Source organism: Oryzias latipes, chromosome 4, assembly GCF_053564925.1.
Source record: "Oryzias latipes strain Hd-rR chromosome 4, Olatipes_Hd-rR_3.1".
Taxonomy (NCBI): Eukaryota; Metazoa; Chordata; class Actinopteri; order Beloniformes; family Adrianichthyidae; genus Oryzias; species Oryzias latipes.
The window spans coordinates 9,828,345-9,846,990 of NC_136240.1; the positions used below are offsets into that span (position 1 = coordinate 9,828,345).

The window sequence follows — 18,646 nt, forward strand, 5'->3', positions numbered from 1 at the left end:
TCCTCATACTAACAAACAGCAAAAAGTACAAACCCTAAGTCACATGGTAATAGTTATATGATGTTAAAATATCAAAAAAGACAAACTAAACTTCTCTGCAAAGCTAAAGCTGCATCCCCGTTGATCCAGCTGATTTCATGGGTTTACTTCTGAGCTTGTTTAAACAAAACACAGGAGACAGACGTCACTTAATCAAGAGTTGAAACCCATGGTGGCATCCTGTATCCAAGGCAACGGCTGTTTACTCGTCATGGATTACATGACAGCAGCTACGCAGCGTCAATCCTACAGACATTTTAGCTACAACAACTCAAGTTGGGCGGCAGTTTAGCTCAGGTGTCGTCCCCCGAGCACATCCAGCCTGCAGCCCACCGTTCCCCCGGGGGACGTGTCAAATGTGGAGACAATTTCCCCATTGTGGGATAAATAAAGTACAATTATTTATTTATTTTACACTCTTAACATCACCAAACACACAAGGGGATACAAGGAAACCTGGACAAACCCAATATTTGGTCCATAGATTATAATCTGAAGTCCTAAACCCTTTTTAGCAAATTAGAAATGCTCATGAAATTGTCTGCTTCCAAATTTTTGTTGCGTCTCCGCGCTTCACTAGAGTTTGGTTTCCCACTAGGAATTCAAGTTATCTGAACAAGTTTGAATGTAAAAAAAAAGGATTAATGCCAATTGCTACATCTGGCGTACTGGTTTCTCTTCTAACCCTTCAACACCAGAGATTGGGCTCTACTGTCGACATTTATTGAGTTACCGTAACGTTTTAACTGTTTATGAAATGAACGAAACCCCAGAAAATTCTGAAGTGGAGATAAGCAGCTTTCCGCTGATTCTTAACCCTTTAAGCATTAAAATGTTCACAGAATCCACATAAATCAGCTGATTTGATCGCAGAGAATAGCAGTTTTGTGTTAAATACGTAGAGTGTTGCATATCTTTTGGAATTATGTTAATTCAATAAACAGCGTGCACATAACCTGTGTGATTATATTATGTGTTGTTTGTTTTTTTGCGCTGATATGGTGATGGCTTTTAATCTGATGGTAAATGTGGACAATAAAGACATTCTATTCTATTCTATTCTGTTCTAGTTGTGTCAACGGTTGAATAGTTTCGGTAGTTCAAATAGAGGGTGTTATTTTGCTGTCACTGGCAACAAGTCAGGTGTTAAAGTGTTAAGGAAGCTACCAATCTGAAGTAAAAATGGACATTTAAATACATTTTTATCTTGTTTGTCAAAACTATTTTCACTTTGATTTCTATTTAATCATTTCTAATGTGTTCTGTTGAGAGGTTGCTATCGCTACAGCTTTAACTAAGAGCAAAGCTGCTGCAGCTCCTTAACCATAAAGTCGTTGTCCAAAAAACATCAGATAGAAAACCAAAACAGGGAGGGTGAGGGGGCGGCGATTTCTGATGATTCCCACATCACCAAATTATCTGATTATTCCCAGGATTCCTGTGGTTGACACAATCTGCTTGTGTGTGTGTATGTGTGTGTGTGTGTGTGTGGGGGGGGGGGGGGGGGGGGTCCTCGCTTACTTTTTTCATCAAACTTTAACAAACTTTAGTGATAAGTCAATGGAGGGCCACTGCATTCAGTTGCTGACTGTTTACTGAAAAACACAGGTCCTTGTTATTTTTTTTCCTCCCACCAGAACCTGCTGGTGATGTGAGCCGACTCAGAAATAGAATGAAAGCTGCAAGCAGCATGGGGGGGGCAGCCAGCCAGGTGAGCCAGGGCAGGGAAGGGGCACTGCAACAGGTAGAGGTGTTCTCCCTCATCAAAAGTAAGGGGGTTTAGGAGAAAAACGTCAGCAAAACACAAACAAGTCAGCAGACAACTTTCTGTCGTTTTCTGAGACTTTTGGATCAAAAACGTGATCTTTTTGTTCCGTTTCCCTGCACGTGTTACCTGATGTTACGTGATGACCTATAGTTTACACTCGCATGTGTACTTCCTGTAAAATGATTTCAACATTTTACACTTAAACCAAAATAAAATTAAGGACATGTTTTGTCATCAGTCTTAGGAGAAAACATGCTCCTTCTCAAATCAAATCTACACACAAACACACACAGATACACAAACACACAGCGATGTCAGTCATTGAATTCTGCACAGCAAAAACCAACTCTGAAAGTGGACTCCACGCTGACTGGACAAAGCAAAGTTTGAAGCTCTGATAAGTCCACCCACATGTCAATTAAAAAAAAATTTTTGCATTGTTTGTGTCATTGGTATCGTTAGTGTCGTTTGCATCGTTTGTGTTGTTTGCATCATTTGTGTTGTTTGTGTAATTTGTTTTGGTTGTATCGTTAGTGTTGTTTGTATCATTTTTGTTGTTTGTATCGTTTGTGTTGTTTGCGTCATTTATGTCGTGTTGTTTGTGTTGTTAGTGACATTGATGTTGTTAGTGTTATTTGGGTCATTTGTATCGTTAGTATCGTTTGTGTCATTTGCGTCGTTAGTGTTATTTGCGACATTTTTTATCGTTAGTGTTATTTTCGTTTGTGTTGCTTGCATCGTTTCTGTTGTTTATGTCGTTTGTGTCATTTGTGTCATTAGTGTTGTTAATGTCGTTTGTTTCATGAGTATTGTTTATGTTGTTTGCACCGTTTGTGTCGTTTGTCTTGTTTGTTTCTTTTGTGAGGTTATTGTAGTTTACGTCATTTGTGTAGTTTGTGTCGTTAGTTTCTTTAGTGATGTTCGTGTTGTTTGTCTGGTTTGTTTCTTTTGTGTTGTTTGCATCGTTTGTGTCATCTGTGTTGTTTGCGTCGTTTGTGATGGTTGTTTCTTTTGTGGTGTATGTGTAGTTTGTGTTGTCCGTCCACAGTCCCACAGAACCTCAGGCTGGACTCGGCTTCTCCGCGGCTCACACAGAGAAAATCGCTTCCTAGGAAATAGTCGACCTGGCTCAGCTCCAGAAAGATGGACGCCTCCGGTTCCTTCCACACCTGATGGTTCCGTCCGCGTTCCCGCTGTTAGCTAAGCATCCCGGTACCGTCTGTTCACCGATGACACACGCATTCACAGTCACACACAAATCTATCATTATTTACAGATGACCCTCAAGCTCCACCAGAGAATCTAATAAATCAGATTTTATTTCTAGAGAACTTTATTTTGAGTCGATTTGAAATCAAAGTGTTTTATTTCAGCTGCAGAGAAACACCTGAGCCCCGTGTCGCAGCTTTAACCAGCTGTGCACCAACAAACTGTATCAAAGAGGGAAATCCAGTTCATGGTGTGTGACAGTGTCTAGACTGTTCCTTTTTCCTCTGTGTTTACAACACAATTTGTGCGAGTCCACCAAAGCAACTTTCCTCCAGCAATGTGTTATCAGAGAGGGGAAAACAAGAGAGAATCGATAGAAGCTGTGCTCATGTATAATTTGCAGGGCCAGCACCTGGCTGCTAACAAAAGCCTTTTTCTGCACGTTGCCTTCAAGGATATTGGAAAATTTAGTTGGAAGTGGGCGGCTATTCAGGCCAAATCCCGGCTGCAGGTCAGCCGAAAAGATTGAATCTCTGTCATCTCTGTGGGTGCTCACCACTGGGTTCCTGAGCAAACCAGACGGGCCTTCAGGTTCCACCTTCACCCTGGGTTCCTCAGCCATATACAACGTTTCACAGGAGTCAAAGGGAAATAGTTTGTTTTTTTAAAAGAATAGTTTGATTCAATTCAGTTTTATTTATGTAGTCCAACAGTAGTTGTCTCAGCGGGCTTCTGAAGGAATACGGAAAATATTTAGTTGTGTGTGTTTGAGTCTGTTTGTAGGTGTGTGTCTATATGTGTGTGATTGGTGTGATGGGAGGAAGCCCGGAATCAGCTGGACCCCCCCACACACACACACACACCTCCAAAGACCCATAGTCCCCCCCTGTTCTGAAGGTTACATCATGATACACACAAACAACAACGTAAATAAAGCGTGGAAATCTTTTAGAATCAAACATCATAAATCCTAGAACCTGCTTTGAGTTTACCAATTGTCTTAAACCAGTACTTCAATTCTTCTGGTATGCAGCTCCTTCTAGGTCTAAAATGATTTCATAACAGTTTAGGTCGATTTGATTAACAACGCGCCTCAGACAAATGGATCTGGTTGGATCGTAGCAAAATAAATTTATTTATAGATAAAGTTGTGAATTGTTAGAACCCTTCCTTTAATAATTAAACAAAATTCTCAGGAACTAATTGAAGGAACCCGATCAGTACTATTTTAGCTTTTTAGGCTATCTTCAACTCAAAAACGACTAATTCTGATCCTGTTTTCAGTCTAAATGTTGCTGATGCGTCTCCGAATGAAGAATGAAAATTCCACCACCTTAACTGGGATGATATGGATGCTCAGGACTTCAGTACAAAACCAGGAAATTGTTGGTGTTTTCTTTGCTTCTACGTCCAGCTTTGCCGATTTCCCATTTCTTGCTGCGTACATGACTTTGTTCCCAGCAGTGAAAGAGCAGGATGCTGCAGGTCCAGGTCATCTGGTGAGCCTGAGGACCTCGCAGTAAAGGTAGAACTCTTCCTCTGAGCTACCTTTGCCATTTAGCTGCAATCAGGCAGCAGGGCTGGGTGGGCAGAAGCAGGTGGTGTTATGGGGGGGGGCATGAGGCTCAGAGGTAATGACAGAAAAGGGAGACGAGTGAGCTAGAGACAGAAATGTTGCATTGAATCTTAATGTCAGATGAGAGCGCATCTGAACGGCGGGATGATCTCTGCTGGCAGCAGCGTCAGAATATGCATCTGTATCACGGGTAAAATATTGTGATCTCTGATTATTCCCTCTTTCACCTTTCATTAATGTCATCCAGATAGAAGCAGGGCAGCTTGACATGCCCACACAGGCGGGGAAAGGATTTCACAGACATCGTTGCTGAGACAGCAGCGGATTTTGACAGAGCCCTTTGTTTCCTCTGCTCTGCTGCTGCTCAGCGCCTCTATGCTGCTGTAGGTCACATTCATTTCATAGTGAGATGCAGCTCTCTGCTGGCACCGCTCAGCTTTATGCTCTGTTTGTGGCTGCATGTGATAAGAATGAAAATTGGTCATTTGCCCGTCATCTTGTGCAATAAAGACAGAGAGGAGCATAAAGAAACGGCTTCCTAACAGAACCACACATGAAAGCTGGGCGAAGCTCTTCTACTGAGCAGCATCAAGGTAAACAAAGGATGATGGTTGAATTCAGCAGCACGTGTGGATCCAACATGGAGCAGAAAAATATAAATTATAGTCTGAATGAAACACCAGTGAAACAGCATTATTGTGCCTCTAATTCTAAGACACTTTGCTTATTTTAGGGAACTGAAAGATTCCAGATGAAGTCCCGTTTCTCTGTCATGCAGGGATCCCATTTCTGAAGATAAATAATTCAGATTGTACATGCTGGCAGGCCGAGAATAGATTCCTAAAATAACAGGACGCAGTCAGGAAGGAGGGTAGCAGGAAAGTGTGCTATCCGAGGGGGCTGACAGCCAACCAGTCGGAGACTTGGCATCCCAAAGCATCTCAACCTCCAGGCCTTTCTTGACCTGAGAACGGAAGCACGTCTTGATGGTACTGCTGCAAAAAAGCCATCATTACTCTGAGAGGTGCAGTCCCAGGTTGATGCGTTCTTGTTTTTTGGCATTGACTGCTTCCTCCGCCGTCAGGTTGGTGTTGTTAAACAGAGCTGTCATACATTTACAGATCCGTTCCCATTAGGAAGCCAAACTGCAGAAATGCTCCCTCCTCTGACAGAGAAAGTAGGGTAGTAAGAGCAGCGGTTCAAGCTTTGGCTTCAACATTCAGGGGTTAGTCTCCAGCCTCTATGAAGGGTATTAGGTTGATGTATGCCAGCAGTCCAAGCAGGCAGCTGCTCAGGGCTGCAGCCCCCCCCAAAGCACACTGTTCCCAAAAAACATCCAAACCCAGCAGATGTCCCCGGACCGGTCCGGACGTTTTCTTCCCATTGCAGTGTTGACTACTTCTCTCAGCCTGTGTCCAATTTTCTGAGATCTCCTGTGGCTTTTAAGAGCAACACAATATTGACCTACAATATCTTCCACATCAACCGCGGCCGACCATTCAAGTCCCTAATGGTAGGAAGATCAATAGGTAACGAATGGGTTTATTTATATTTCACGCAGTGGTGTGTCATGCTGTGGCTTCTGTGACAAGTTTATTGCTGTGGGGGTTAGGAGGAAAAAACACACAAGACTACGTCAAAATAATGAAAAAATGGGTTTGTGTTTGTTTCTCTCAGGTTCGTGTCGTTTTACAGCAAATAAGATCAGTTCCACATCCTAGCAGAGATCCACGTTTACTTTGTAGTGAGTCTAGTTTAAAAAGACCGTTTGCCTGCTGGAGTTCAACCAATAATTCTCTTCCCCATCAAAGAGCTCTTTGAAGTGAAGGTTTTCTTAAGAGTTTCGGAGTGAGGTCAAAGGGAACGGCTGCTACGCCAACGCATGCTCACCCCGCCATTCACCTTCCTCCCTAAACAGCAGCAGAACAACCGCTTCTCCCTCTTCAGCCCTGAGCTGCTTTAACTGGCAGATGGGTGGATGGTAGACGGAGGGTGGGTGGAGCAGGAGAAAGGAAACAGGTCAGGTGTTGTGGGGGTCTGATACTAAAGTTTCATTACCCCCTAATGGTGCATCATCATCCTGACGTGTCTTCACAGTCATCCCCTTCTCCCCCGCCTCTGTTCTCTCCTGCCGTTGAGCTAAAGTCTTTAGTACAGTCTTAAGTGAGCTACAAAGAAGTCAAAGGTAGGTCTTCATCAGGTTTGCACCACTGTAGCTGCTTTACTTTTGGTCCATTCCTCCATGCAGATCTTCTCCACAGCTGTCATCTTTTAGTTCTGTTGTAAGGCAGCAAAATCTTTTCATCATCCTCCATGTATTCACTATTTACTCCACAAACCGAATCTTAAGAACGTGAAAAGACAGTTGTTTCAAAAAAAGTGTCTTATTTTCTGTCTGGAAAGAAAAATGATTTGATCCGGAAATATTTTAAAAAACAAAATAAACTTAGTTTAATACAGCATGTCTTAATTTTTTTTTGTCTTACCCAATTGGCAGATTTTAGGAAGACTCTTAAAACCTAGGATTTTAGTTTATTTAAAGAAAATGTTTTTTTCGCATTAAGATGCAGAGACTGGCTAGAACACTCCAGGATATAATGTCTGATGCTTTAAGGTTACTTTAGTACTTTTGTTAATTCATTGTGTTTTTCCATAAACTAACTGTACAGTGAATAAAGTGGAAGCCCGGTAGAGAAGAAATAGGACAGAATTTAGCGCTGGTGGGTGGGTGGGTGGGGTGGGGTGGGCAGGCAGTCAGCAGGAAAAGGCAAATTCTTCACATCTTCTTTAGGTCTAAAATTTCGTATTGGGCTTCTAATTCAGTCCTGTTGTTAACCACTTCCACCCAAAGTGATGAGACTGAAGAAGCTGATGGATAAATGTGAGCGTGCACACTTCCTGTCCACGTGCACTCCAGTCTGCCGTAATCTCTTCCCATCTGCTGGTGGACCTTCTTCCCCGCCCAGAGGCCTGCATGGCCCCGCCCGATCTGCCGGTTCTGACCCTGGAGTGTGTGAAAGTTCCCCCGTCTGCTGGAGTGTGTGTTTGTAGCGGGGGGTGGGGGGGTCTTGATGAGCCTCGTTTTTCATGAAGAGGTGGCATGAAAACAGGCAGAGGAGGCAAACGGGTGATTGCTGTGATTTGGCCGAAGTTATAAAGTCTCCTCCTCCAATCAGAGCGCTCCCCGGTTTCCACAGCAATCACACAACCGGGTAGAGGCACACAAACACACACAGGCACACACAAACACACCTCCAATGTGCATTTCAATAATTCTGTCTGCACTTCAAAACCAATCCAGAGCACAGTTAACATTTTGTTCATTAGGATTTTGAATTTGTAAAACTTCCTCTAAATGTGACTTGAATGTAATTCAAAGCTTCAGCGCTCACAGACCAGAAGAAGCTGCAGTGAATTCAAGATCTCAATGAAGCTGCTGCTGAACCACGAGCCTCTGGCTGCTTCGAGAAGGAAGAACGTTTTTGTTGTTTGTTTATTTGTTTTAGAGGGGAACGTTCAGTGTTTTCAGCCCAAGATGTCTAAACATCAGAAGCAGATCTAGAGTCAATTATCTCCTCAGGGATTCACATCAGGATTTCATCAGAAATGATGCAGAATCTAACAGTGGCTTCAAAAGGATCTAGAAAAGACAAATGTTTGAAACTGACCCAATAAAATGACATGAAACAATAAGAGCAACAAGAGCAAAGTCGCTGTAATAAGAACGCCATTCTGGAAAGAGGCGGGGGCGGCCTCCTCCCATCTCCATCCCTCCCAAAGAAGACGAGTTTGTTTCTCAAGGTGATTGTTGTGGTGATAAGGGAGGGGACATTATTAAGGGTGACAGCGAAGGGGCTGAGAGGCAGCGGCTGACTGGATAACCTTGTCCCCAGCCCCGCCTCACTTCCTTCTGCATGAGCATCCCCCCCCCCGCCCTCTCGTCTGAACGTGATCCTCTGGCTGGAATTACCTCGCGGCCCCGGGAAAACTAAACATGATTTCTGACCTTTCCTTTCTGTGTTCAACAATAACCTTTGCTGATCCGCCTCCGCCGCCGGACCACTGCGGCGAGCGCGGGGCCGAGTGGAGGAGATGCGTGTGCACCCGCCGTATTTAAAGGCCAGTCAGGAGGAATGTGTGTTTCACTGGATGCATTAGGGTAAACATTTAGAAATCCATGGACAAAAATACAAAACTCCAACAATAAATATTATCTTCTGAAGGTTTTTCGTGTTTTTAACATGATTCAGAAATGTTGAAAGGTTCACAAATGTTTACCCTCTCACTCCCACTTCTGATGGTGCATGAAGGCAGGTGTTGGTTCAAAAAAACCTGATATGAAATCTTCCAGAATAATGAGGATTTTTTCTCCTTTTTGGTGAAACACAATGAATCCAAAACCCTGCAGATGCAATAGATGAATGTGGAAAAAGGCAACGAGAAAACTTTTCTGCCCCGCTGGAAAAAGGAATTTTTGACATAGTGAATCGGACAACATTCTTTTATGGGGCTTAAAACTGTTTAGAATACACTAAGGAAACCCAAATAGATTTGTCTGTGATATCCAAAAGGAAGTTTTAGTATTATTATGGGATGGCCACACAACCTACACTTTGACAACCGTGTTTTGGCGATTTTAACATTTTCTCAGAATTTGGGAAAAACTTTTGTTCGAGCGATTTAAAAAAGATTTCAAAAACGCCACAAGGGTAAGTCTACAACCAAAGTTTCATTGACCTTTGACCTCGGGAAAAGGCCGCCATCTTGAATTAACTAGAAAAGCTTTCAGGATTACATTCAAACTTCTTTTCTACACTTTCAAAGCCCTCCATAACTTGGCTCCTTCTCACTTTCTAAGCATCTCCATGTTAGCCCTGCCTCTCACTCTCTCCGGTCTCCTTCCCTTCAGCTTTCCAGCCCGTATGGTCACCATGGGGAGCCATGCCTTCAGCCGCTTGGGCCCCCCCCCAGACCTCTATAACATTGACTCCTTTTCAATTTTTTAATTCAGATTCAAAACTACCTTTTTGAATCCGCTTTTCTAAATCACAATTTTTTATCTTCTGTCATCTGATTGTATCATTGATCTCACCTTCTTTATTGTGTTAATAACATGTTGTGATTTTATTGTGTTTTAATTTTGAATCTGAACAGCGTCCTTGAGTGTTTTGAAAGGCGCTTTTAAATAAAAATGCATCATTTTTATTATTATTAAAAGAAAGCTTCCTCTAGCACCAGCAAAAAAATTTAAACTCCATCCATCCATCTTCCTCCGCTTATCAGGGACCGGGTCGCGGGGGCAGCAGTCTAAGCAGAGATGCCCAGACTTCCCTCGCCCCAGCCACTTCCTCCAGCTCCTCTTGGGGAACCCCGAGGCGTTCCCAGGCCAGCCGAGAGACGTAGTCTCTCCAGCGTGTCCTGGGTCTTCCCCGGGGCCTCCGCCCAGTGGGACATGCCCGAACCACCTCAACTGGCTCCTTTCGATGTGGAGGAGAAGCGGTTCTACTCCGAGCTCTCCGCGGGTGGCCGAGCTTCTCACCCTATCTCTAAGGAAGCGCCCCGCCACCCTACGGAGGAAGCTCATTTCAGCCACTTGTATTCAGGACCTCGTTCTTTCGGTCATGACCCATAGCTCATGACCATAGGTGAGTATTGGAACGAAGATCGACCGGTAAATTGAGAGCTTTGCTTTTCGGCTCAGCTCTCTCTTCACCACAACGGACCGATACAGCGACCGCATAACCACGGAGGTCGCTCCGATCCGCCTGTCAATCTCACGCTCCGGTCTTCCCTCACTCGTGAACAAGACCCCCAGATATTTAAACTCCTCCACCTGGGGTAAGGATACTCCACCCACCGAGAGATGGCAAGCTACCTTTCTCCGGTCAAGAACCTGGAACTTGGCTAAATTTAAACTCCTCCTAGAGATTCAGAGTTATCGCAGTAGACGGTCCCTATACACCAGTGAGGACAGCTGGGACTAAAGGTTTTTATGAAATGGTCCTGAACCCCGTGACCTTGAGTATCGGAGCTGTAACACTAATGAAGGCTCCTCCCTCCAAAGCAAACGATGGATCAGATAGTGACACTCATTTTCTAACATCTGGAAGGTTCTGGCGTTTGTCTCTGGTGGAGAATCACCTCATCAACCATCTTATGATGAGAAGCAAAGCAAAGCCTACCAAAAATATGGGAAAGTCAGGGATTCTGAGAACAATCTCTGCATCCTTAACTTGCCACAACAAAAACCTCCACGCACAGCTTCCTGTTAGAGAGGTTTGTACTTTGGTGAACCATTTTCAGGAATTGTGGCTGTGCGTCAAACTGTCAGAATCCGCCCACAGAAAGTGTAGCAAACATGGAGGAGGACAGCATCTTCCAACTGTTTAAGCTTGGTACCTTCATCACTCAGCTTCCTCTTCTTTCCTCGTCAGCATTAGACTAATTGATCTCTAACTTCCCAGAGTTTTACTGAATTGTTTGTGATCTCCGTCTTCCACCGACTCTGCATAACTCCTGCTGACTCAGCAAAATCGGAGCCCCAGGAGCAAAACACCTCCCAAAAGAAGCTATTTCATCGTCTTTTCTTTCCTCCTTTACTTCTGCTCTCTTCTGAACCCTCCACCCATCCCCGTCAGAAGGTAAACGTTGGAGCCTGTGACCAGAGCGCCGCCCGAGCCACCCCGGCGGTGGAACAAACAGCAGAAGGAGGTTTGAACAGGAAGCTCCGAATGTGCGACCCAGAGCCGGCTTTAGCGTGGGATTAGCTCCTCCTGATCCCCACCACCTCTGAACATGCTCCCCACCATTTCAACATCTCTCCATTTATGACCAGCCAAGCACATCGTGACCAGTAATCTATAGTTTCATCCTCTCCAAAGGAGGAGATATATGGTTCAGCTTTTAGCTGTGGTTTATCCACACTTTATTCTGCTTATTTTGCACGTGCTTTCTCTCTCCATCTTCCACATTTACAGTGCCTCTCTGCAAATTCCCTCCTCTCCCTTCTTTCTATTCCTCTCATTTTCTTCCTGTTAACACCCCCACATCCCTCATACCCCCCTACCTGCTGCCTTTTCTGGGGGGGATCAGTGGAGCTTAGAGGCCTTCCTGCTCGGTTCATTACTGAGCTGCACAGACACGAGTGTAAAAAACCTCCTGATGTTTAAAACATGGACCTCTGTTGTCTTTTGCACAACCTAAATTCATAATAAAAACACGTGCATGGAACAGTAACCGTGCACGTAGCTCTGATTTACGTGCACGGGGGGGAGGGGGGCTGGGTCTGGTCTTTGTTCTGTCACGTTTCAGTGATCCGGAGCAAACTTTTCTGCCGTCCTTCACTTCAGGTAAAAACACAAAACACTGTGGTGATGCTGTGAGGCCCACAACTCGGAACGCAACACAACAACAACACAAATGAAGACAAATGTAACCGGAAGCCATCAGCATCATGGAGACGCTGTGTGCACGTACATGTGTGTGCATGTAATTGTGGTGCTGTTTGTGTCCACGTGCTTATGCGTCTTGGCTTGTGCATATATGTCCGCACTCATTTCTGTGTGTGTATTTCTGTATGTCCGTGCATGTTACTATGAATCTGTGTGTACGTTTGTGCCTGTTCATTAGAGTGTGTTTGTCGGTGAGTGCTCGCGTGCGTACATGTGCATTTGTGTGTGTATGCATGTTACTGTGAATCTCTGTGTGTGTGTTATTTGTGTGTGCGTGCATGTGTGTGTGTTTGTGTGAGGCGAGCCCTGAATAAAAGCCAGAGCCTGTTTCTCCCTAGACCTCCTCGGTGGGCTGCAACCCCTGTTCCAGCAGGACCTGCTGCACCGACAGAGCTCCAGCTGACAGCGAGTCTGCTCCTCTTTCTGCTGTCAGAACATCCAGAACCAGAAGCTCCGGGTTAAACCACAGAAAGAGACTCCAAGGAAGAAAACAACAGACAAAATCAACAAAAAAAGCGTTAAAAGATTGCAGAAGTAGAACACAAGGACTTTGTCATGACATGGGTGGATTTGTTAGCAGGTTTAAGACAGAACCAGATCGGTTAAATTGGATTTATCTTCTGTAAAGAAGCCCAGCTCTCCAAGGAGGCAGGGAACAGCTCCTCACAAATGGAATATCAGCAGCAGTCAATGCCAATCATCAGTGCCACGTTTGATGGAAAACCAATCTATTTCATATCAGAGGCCTGGGAGGAGAAAATGAGACGGACAGGCGCCTGCTGTCTTCCTGTTGCACCTCTTTAACCGTCACCACAGTGGCAACGTCACTGAAAGGTTTGCGTGACGGAGACATTCTCTCATGGTAAAACTGCTGCTGTTCTGCTGGATAAGGGAAGCGATTGAGCATTGATATTCATTTCACAGTTTTAGGTAGTGTTTCCATGTGTTTACTGTCTATACGAGCCTTTTATTCGGTTCCCAAACACAGACTGAACAGACGTTTTCAGGTGAAGTCCAGCTGTTCTGCTGGTAACATTCACATCTGAAGACTGTTTGGTTTGTCTGGAAATGCGAGGATGCAGTTTGGCAGCCGTCACAGAGACGGGATCCGGCAGTAATCCACTCATGGTTTCTGCTCCTTCTGGCCTTTGCAGCAGCAGCAGTTCCTCGTGGAGAAGTGGAGGTCTGGAAGCCATGAAAACAGAATACCAGCTCCGTCCCTGGTGGAGAGCAACCTGGCAGAGGTGATCTAAACTGTTCTCACCATAATGAGATTAAGGGACTAATTACCTGCACTGGGTGACGTTATTCATTCAGAATTCTGAGCTCACTTTGGGACCGACCAGGAAGCTCTTTGGAGATTGGACCAGGCTGAGCGAGTCCCTGGTGTTCTCCACCGAACTCAGAGGCAAATTAAGACTTTTTGGATCCACTGTTCTATGCAGCGCACTGAGATTCAGCCCTGAACTTATTGATTCTAGCACCAACGTCAAAGACTGAAAAAGTCAATTCAAGGGGGTTTGATTGGATAGGTAAATATAGCAATAATCACAGAACGAACAAGAATTACAACACACTAAAAAGCTGAACCCTTTCAAAGTAAAGCATCAGCATGTCAGCTATACAAAATAAACAGTTATTTTTGTCCAGGATTCCTACAAACGGATTTCAGGAAAGTTTAAGTAAAATGACAAAAGGAGATTTAAAAATCATCCACATTTTCCTCCATCTTTTACTTCAAGCTCTAAACCTGTTAAATCTGCAGTTAATTACCCCCCCCCCTACTTTGCCCTGTTCATTTAAGATGATGTGCAACTCTCAGGTCGGTTCCAGCCTTCGCTCGAAGTCCCAACCGCTGGCCAGTAAGAGCCGACCACGGCACCCTGGGAGCTCTAAAGGCAACCAGTCACAGCCAAGTAAAGAGCCAGCTGAGTGTCATTGTTAATGTGGACACACAGCACTACAATGGCAAAATCAATGGAGCTTCAGGAGACATCAATCATGACACTACAAGAGTCGTTTGCTGGTCTCTCCACTGCTGTGGATCTGACCATGAGAGACTGAGAAACAGAAAGAAAGAAAGAGTTTTAAAACACCTTTTATAATCAAGCGGTGCTTTACAAATTAAATTTACATGGATGGAGAAAAGGGGTTTGCAAAGTAAGAGAAAATCCCCAATCAAAAATATCAGGAATTCAGCACCAATGGGTCTCCGCTGACAGAACATTAAACATTTTTAAACCCCCAAATTTTAACAAAATCATCGACTGAATTAATAAGTTTGTACAAACCAAACTCTATCCCTAACCGAGCTACCAAACACCTTTTGAAAAGAAATAAAACATCATCCGACCCTCATTAACGCTCCACACTAATATTCACTCACTTCACTCTAAAACAAACGTAGATTAGAAAAGCACGGACACATCTGAATATAAAAATCAATCGGATTTGCCCAACAGTAAAGCAGTTAGTAAGGAAAGATGTTGTCAACACCAAATCCTAATTGCTCACCTACCCTTGTGGCTGCGCCACCCTTCAGGTGGAGCTGCTCCATGAGGTGTCACAGCGGACACCACCCTCCAGGTAGAAACAAAAAAACAACTCAAAAGCAGAAGAAACATAACTAATCATGCAGCAAAAACGAAAAACTGAATCAAAAGAAGCGCCCTCTCTCACGTCACTGCCATTCGATCTCACTCCGTTCCACTCTCTGGAAAACAGAAAGAAGAACTCTGCATGTCTCTCCATCAAAGATCTCAGTAGGCGGATCTCTCGTGTGAACAGTGACTGACAGCTGCTGTCCTGTTTTGCTCACAGGTTTTTAGGTAAAGCCTCAGAGGGGCTGTGTGACAGCTTTAGGAATGTTTTCCTTTTCCTATTTTTTAAACCCAAATCGCTCGTTTGCAGCAGGATGGAGTCACCTGCAAGCTTCTGAAAGACAAAAGAGCCATTGAGTTTTTTAAAAAGAACGACAGATGAGAAGAGGCCAAGTTGAGACGAGGCAGCGTGTCACCGACAGCCTCAGAAAAAGGAGAGATCAAAGAGGACAGAATTAAGACGCAGTAATGAGGATCTTGGCAAGAGCCCTGTAAGTGTATTGCTTGTTTGGCAAGCCGTCCTGTTGCTGCCCCATTTTCTGTGTCTATACTCCTCACTGTTGGCCTTCAAATTTGTACAGATCACATGGGGGGGGGGGGGGGGCACTCCTACAGACCGCTGGCATGGCTGTGGCTCCACAACAGCCCATCCAATATAATCAGTGATGAGTATGGAGGGGAAGGCCAGCCCACCACAGCGCCATTAAAACCATACGTTTAACCAATCCCAGATCAGGACTACAAGAACCATCTACAAACCAAGGGTGCACGAAACGACAAGAAGTGACAAAAAGCTGATGTCAGATTACAAAAACGTACTGAAATCAAACCCTAATCTAATCCCATCTTTTTTGATGTCTTAGACACTGTTTGACACGGCTGCTACGATAAAAGCCAAGATGCTTCCATTATATTTGTTGAGCACAAAAGCAAATAGATATGAGGCCAAAAAAAAAAATTCTATAGAAATGTTGCATTTAATAAAACAGATGAGATCAGAGGAAGATGAAAGGATTCCACCGAGATGAAAGAAAAGGAGAAGAATGAAAAATAATCATTAAAAGAAGGACGACTACCTCCACGACTCTCGCTGTCGGCGGGTTTCACCTGGATGGGACGGGTCATCTGGAAGACAGAGGAGAAAAACAGCAGAGGTCAATGCTGATCACCATAGCAACATACAAACAAACTCACCTCCTTTAAAGAGGGAGAGAACCACCATACATGTACATGCATCCCTGGCATTTCAATGGAAATCTCATTCAGAAGCTGCAGAGCTGCAGAAGTGGACATAAAGCCTTTGTCCCGTTCACTCGTATGGGGTAATGACCCGTACGGGTTCTGTGGGTTTTTGGGTTGTCTGGGTCTATGGTAGAGGTCTAGAAAAAAGTGGCTACACCTTAAGGGGGGCGCAGGTGTGTCTTTCATTTCCCTTGAGACTCGTACAACCGCCTCAAAGGACGTTATAAAAATGGAACGAACCATTGTCGTGCCTACAGTTGTTGTCGTACTTACACCACATTATAGTCGTTAGTAAGGTGTGAGTACTGACACATTTCTGACCACACAAATGCTGCATGTATGAGTTGTGCACGTGATTCGTACGTGTCTGTTGGACGCCGTAGGATGTTCACACAAGCTACTCTCTAAATTCCTCATTTCTAACAGTGAGTCTGCAGCAAGGAGCGTGCACGGATCACATGAACAGCACTGACGGGCTCCTTGCACAATCTACAGGATTGCGGTGGGTGGGGTGGGGGGTAAAATGGAAAAATCTGTACGACACGCCGGCGTCTCACCTACTTTCCCTCTTAGGTGCTGTAGAAGTGTTCACTACGACCCCTCTGCAGCAGCCCCAAGAAAAAACGGGCAGGAACATTTTATCATACGGGTTCACTGAGCAGCCTAGCCACCTTGTAATTCTTGGGGGTCACTTGCGGGCCCCGTACAGGTTTAACCATTTAACTGCTGATAGCCCGGTTCCACCCTGTTGGAACGAAGGCTTAAGTAAAGGAGGAGGCTCAGCCAGTCCTCATGAAGGTGAATCCACATTCCTGTTGAACTGGACATTTGGGCTGAGTCCGGATGGGATTAGGAGACTGCCTCTGATCCACTGGACCCTGATAGGAACTGCATGGCCTGGATCCTATGTCTTCTAGCTCTTTGTATCACGTCCCCCCTCCCTTTCCCAACCGTGTCTCTATATTTCTTCAAAGTTTTTGTTAAAGCTGAAAAAGTTCCCATTTCTCAGAGCAACAGTTCGAATGATTGGAAATGTTTGTTGCAGCTGCAACCCTTTTTCTCAGATGTGCCTCCTTTCGTGCATCCACCCACGCATGCTCGTGGAATGTGTGTTTGTTGCAGCAGAGCATGACTCTGAGGAGATGTAGATGCATCACAACTGAAATGAAACCAAATTGATTCAATGGATGAATAAAAAGCCATTTTTGTAAAAAAAAAATGTGCAGCAGCATTACTGGAACCTAAGAGCTGCCATTTACCACACTTTTCTATTTACAGTTAACTATCTGTAGCAAATATTCAGACATCCTCGTTCCACCTTAAAAATATGTTCCATTCCCAGCAACCCGGTCAGACAAATTGCTCAGTGGAATTTTCTCTTTTTTCATCCTCATATTTGGACTCATCTTTCTATCCTGTATCTTTTTTCTCTTGTTCAGTTCGGAGCAGAACTGAAAAGGTCATATTTAAAGACAGGGCAGTCCAATAAAAGCATGGCATGTTCAAGGAGAAACATCATAATGGGATTTTAAAATGTCTTAATAACATGCTGATATATGGGGGAGAGGCCCAGGCCCAATTCATTAAGTGCTAAACGTATCCATTTTCACCTTGAGGAACCGAATAACCTTCCCGGCTGAAATTATTCCATAAATTTACCCTCCTCAAGTAATATCACAGGAAAACAGGGAGGGTGTGAAGGTTAAGGTTTCTGCCACTTCTTTCTGGAGTGGCACCCCGTCTGCAAGGGCTTTCTTTGACTGGGATAACATGAGCAAAGGAACTGCCAACACGCCTCAACGTGCACCCACGTGCACTGACGCGGCGTCACAGAGTCTTCTGCACGAACGCACACCGACGGGTTCACAGACAACACCCTGAAAGTCTGATTACAATTAGTCTAAATGTAAAACACAAGCACGCAAAACATGGGTTCTGTATTTTCTATTTATCTTTGTTACTTGATACATTTTCCATGTAAAAAAGTTGGTCAAATCATAAAAAGGGTAGGATTATATGAATTTAATTCTTCCATTTCTCTTTCATGCAATTCATTTTGCTCCGTTTTTAATGGATTCAATGTAAAAGTGCAAATGTGTCATTTTATGATCAGGAAAAATGGTAATGTCAAGCAGAAAGCATCATTTTCTTTTATTTATTTTGTCAGTGAAGGTTCTCAGGTGATGTTGTCTTGAGCTGGAGGTGCAACTGGACTTAAAATCCCTCAAAGGGTCTTTCTTGAAACACTTTGTCCTTCATCCAAGGGGCTTCATCAAACTGAGTGGTGCAGAGTTCACACCACGTTTGGATTTTCTTCCTTTATTTTTTAATCAATTTATGATTTCAAATCGTAAATAGATTTATGAAGTCTTTTTATTTTTATGACCTTAGCCTTTTAGTTTTATTGCTGAAAACGTATTGAAGTAAACCGATCGATCAATCAATCAATCAATCAATCAATCAATACTACGTTTAACATGTTTTGCAGAACACTAAAGGTAAATAATTGGTTAATTTTCAGTTCATTGCATTAACAGTAAATTGGTCCATCTTTTTTATTTCGTATTTTCTTTAAAATCGTTTAAATTTTTGGGGTTATAAATAACAGACTAATAAAAGTAGTGTTCCTCTTCATTCACTACCAGTAATATCAAAGGGGAACTTTTACAAATGTCGCTAAAATTCTGACTAAATAGGAAAAACATTCCTGGAAATAACAAAATCTCCAACTTATTGTGAGTTTTGTGTGTTTGTGGACAAG

General features: G+C 43.8%; 1 protein-coding gene across 25 annotated transcripts in view; it reads right to left on the reverse strand.

Moving 5' to 3' along the window:
* The window catches only part of celf5a (cugbp, Elav-like family member 5a), a 172,993-nt gene that overhangs the window by 53,311 nt on the left and 101,036 nt on the right, over positions 1–18,646 (reverse strand). For all 25 annotated transcript variants that reach the window (XM_078946518.1, XM_078946515.1, XM_078946512.1 and 22 more), the window contains one exon: positions 15,720–15,768. In XM_078946518.1, the coding sequence (XP_078802644.1) occupies positions 15,720–15,768 (49 nt within the window). The remainder of the gene's footprint in view (positions 1–15,719; positions 15,769–18,646) is intronic.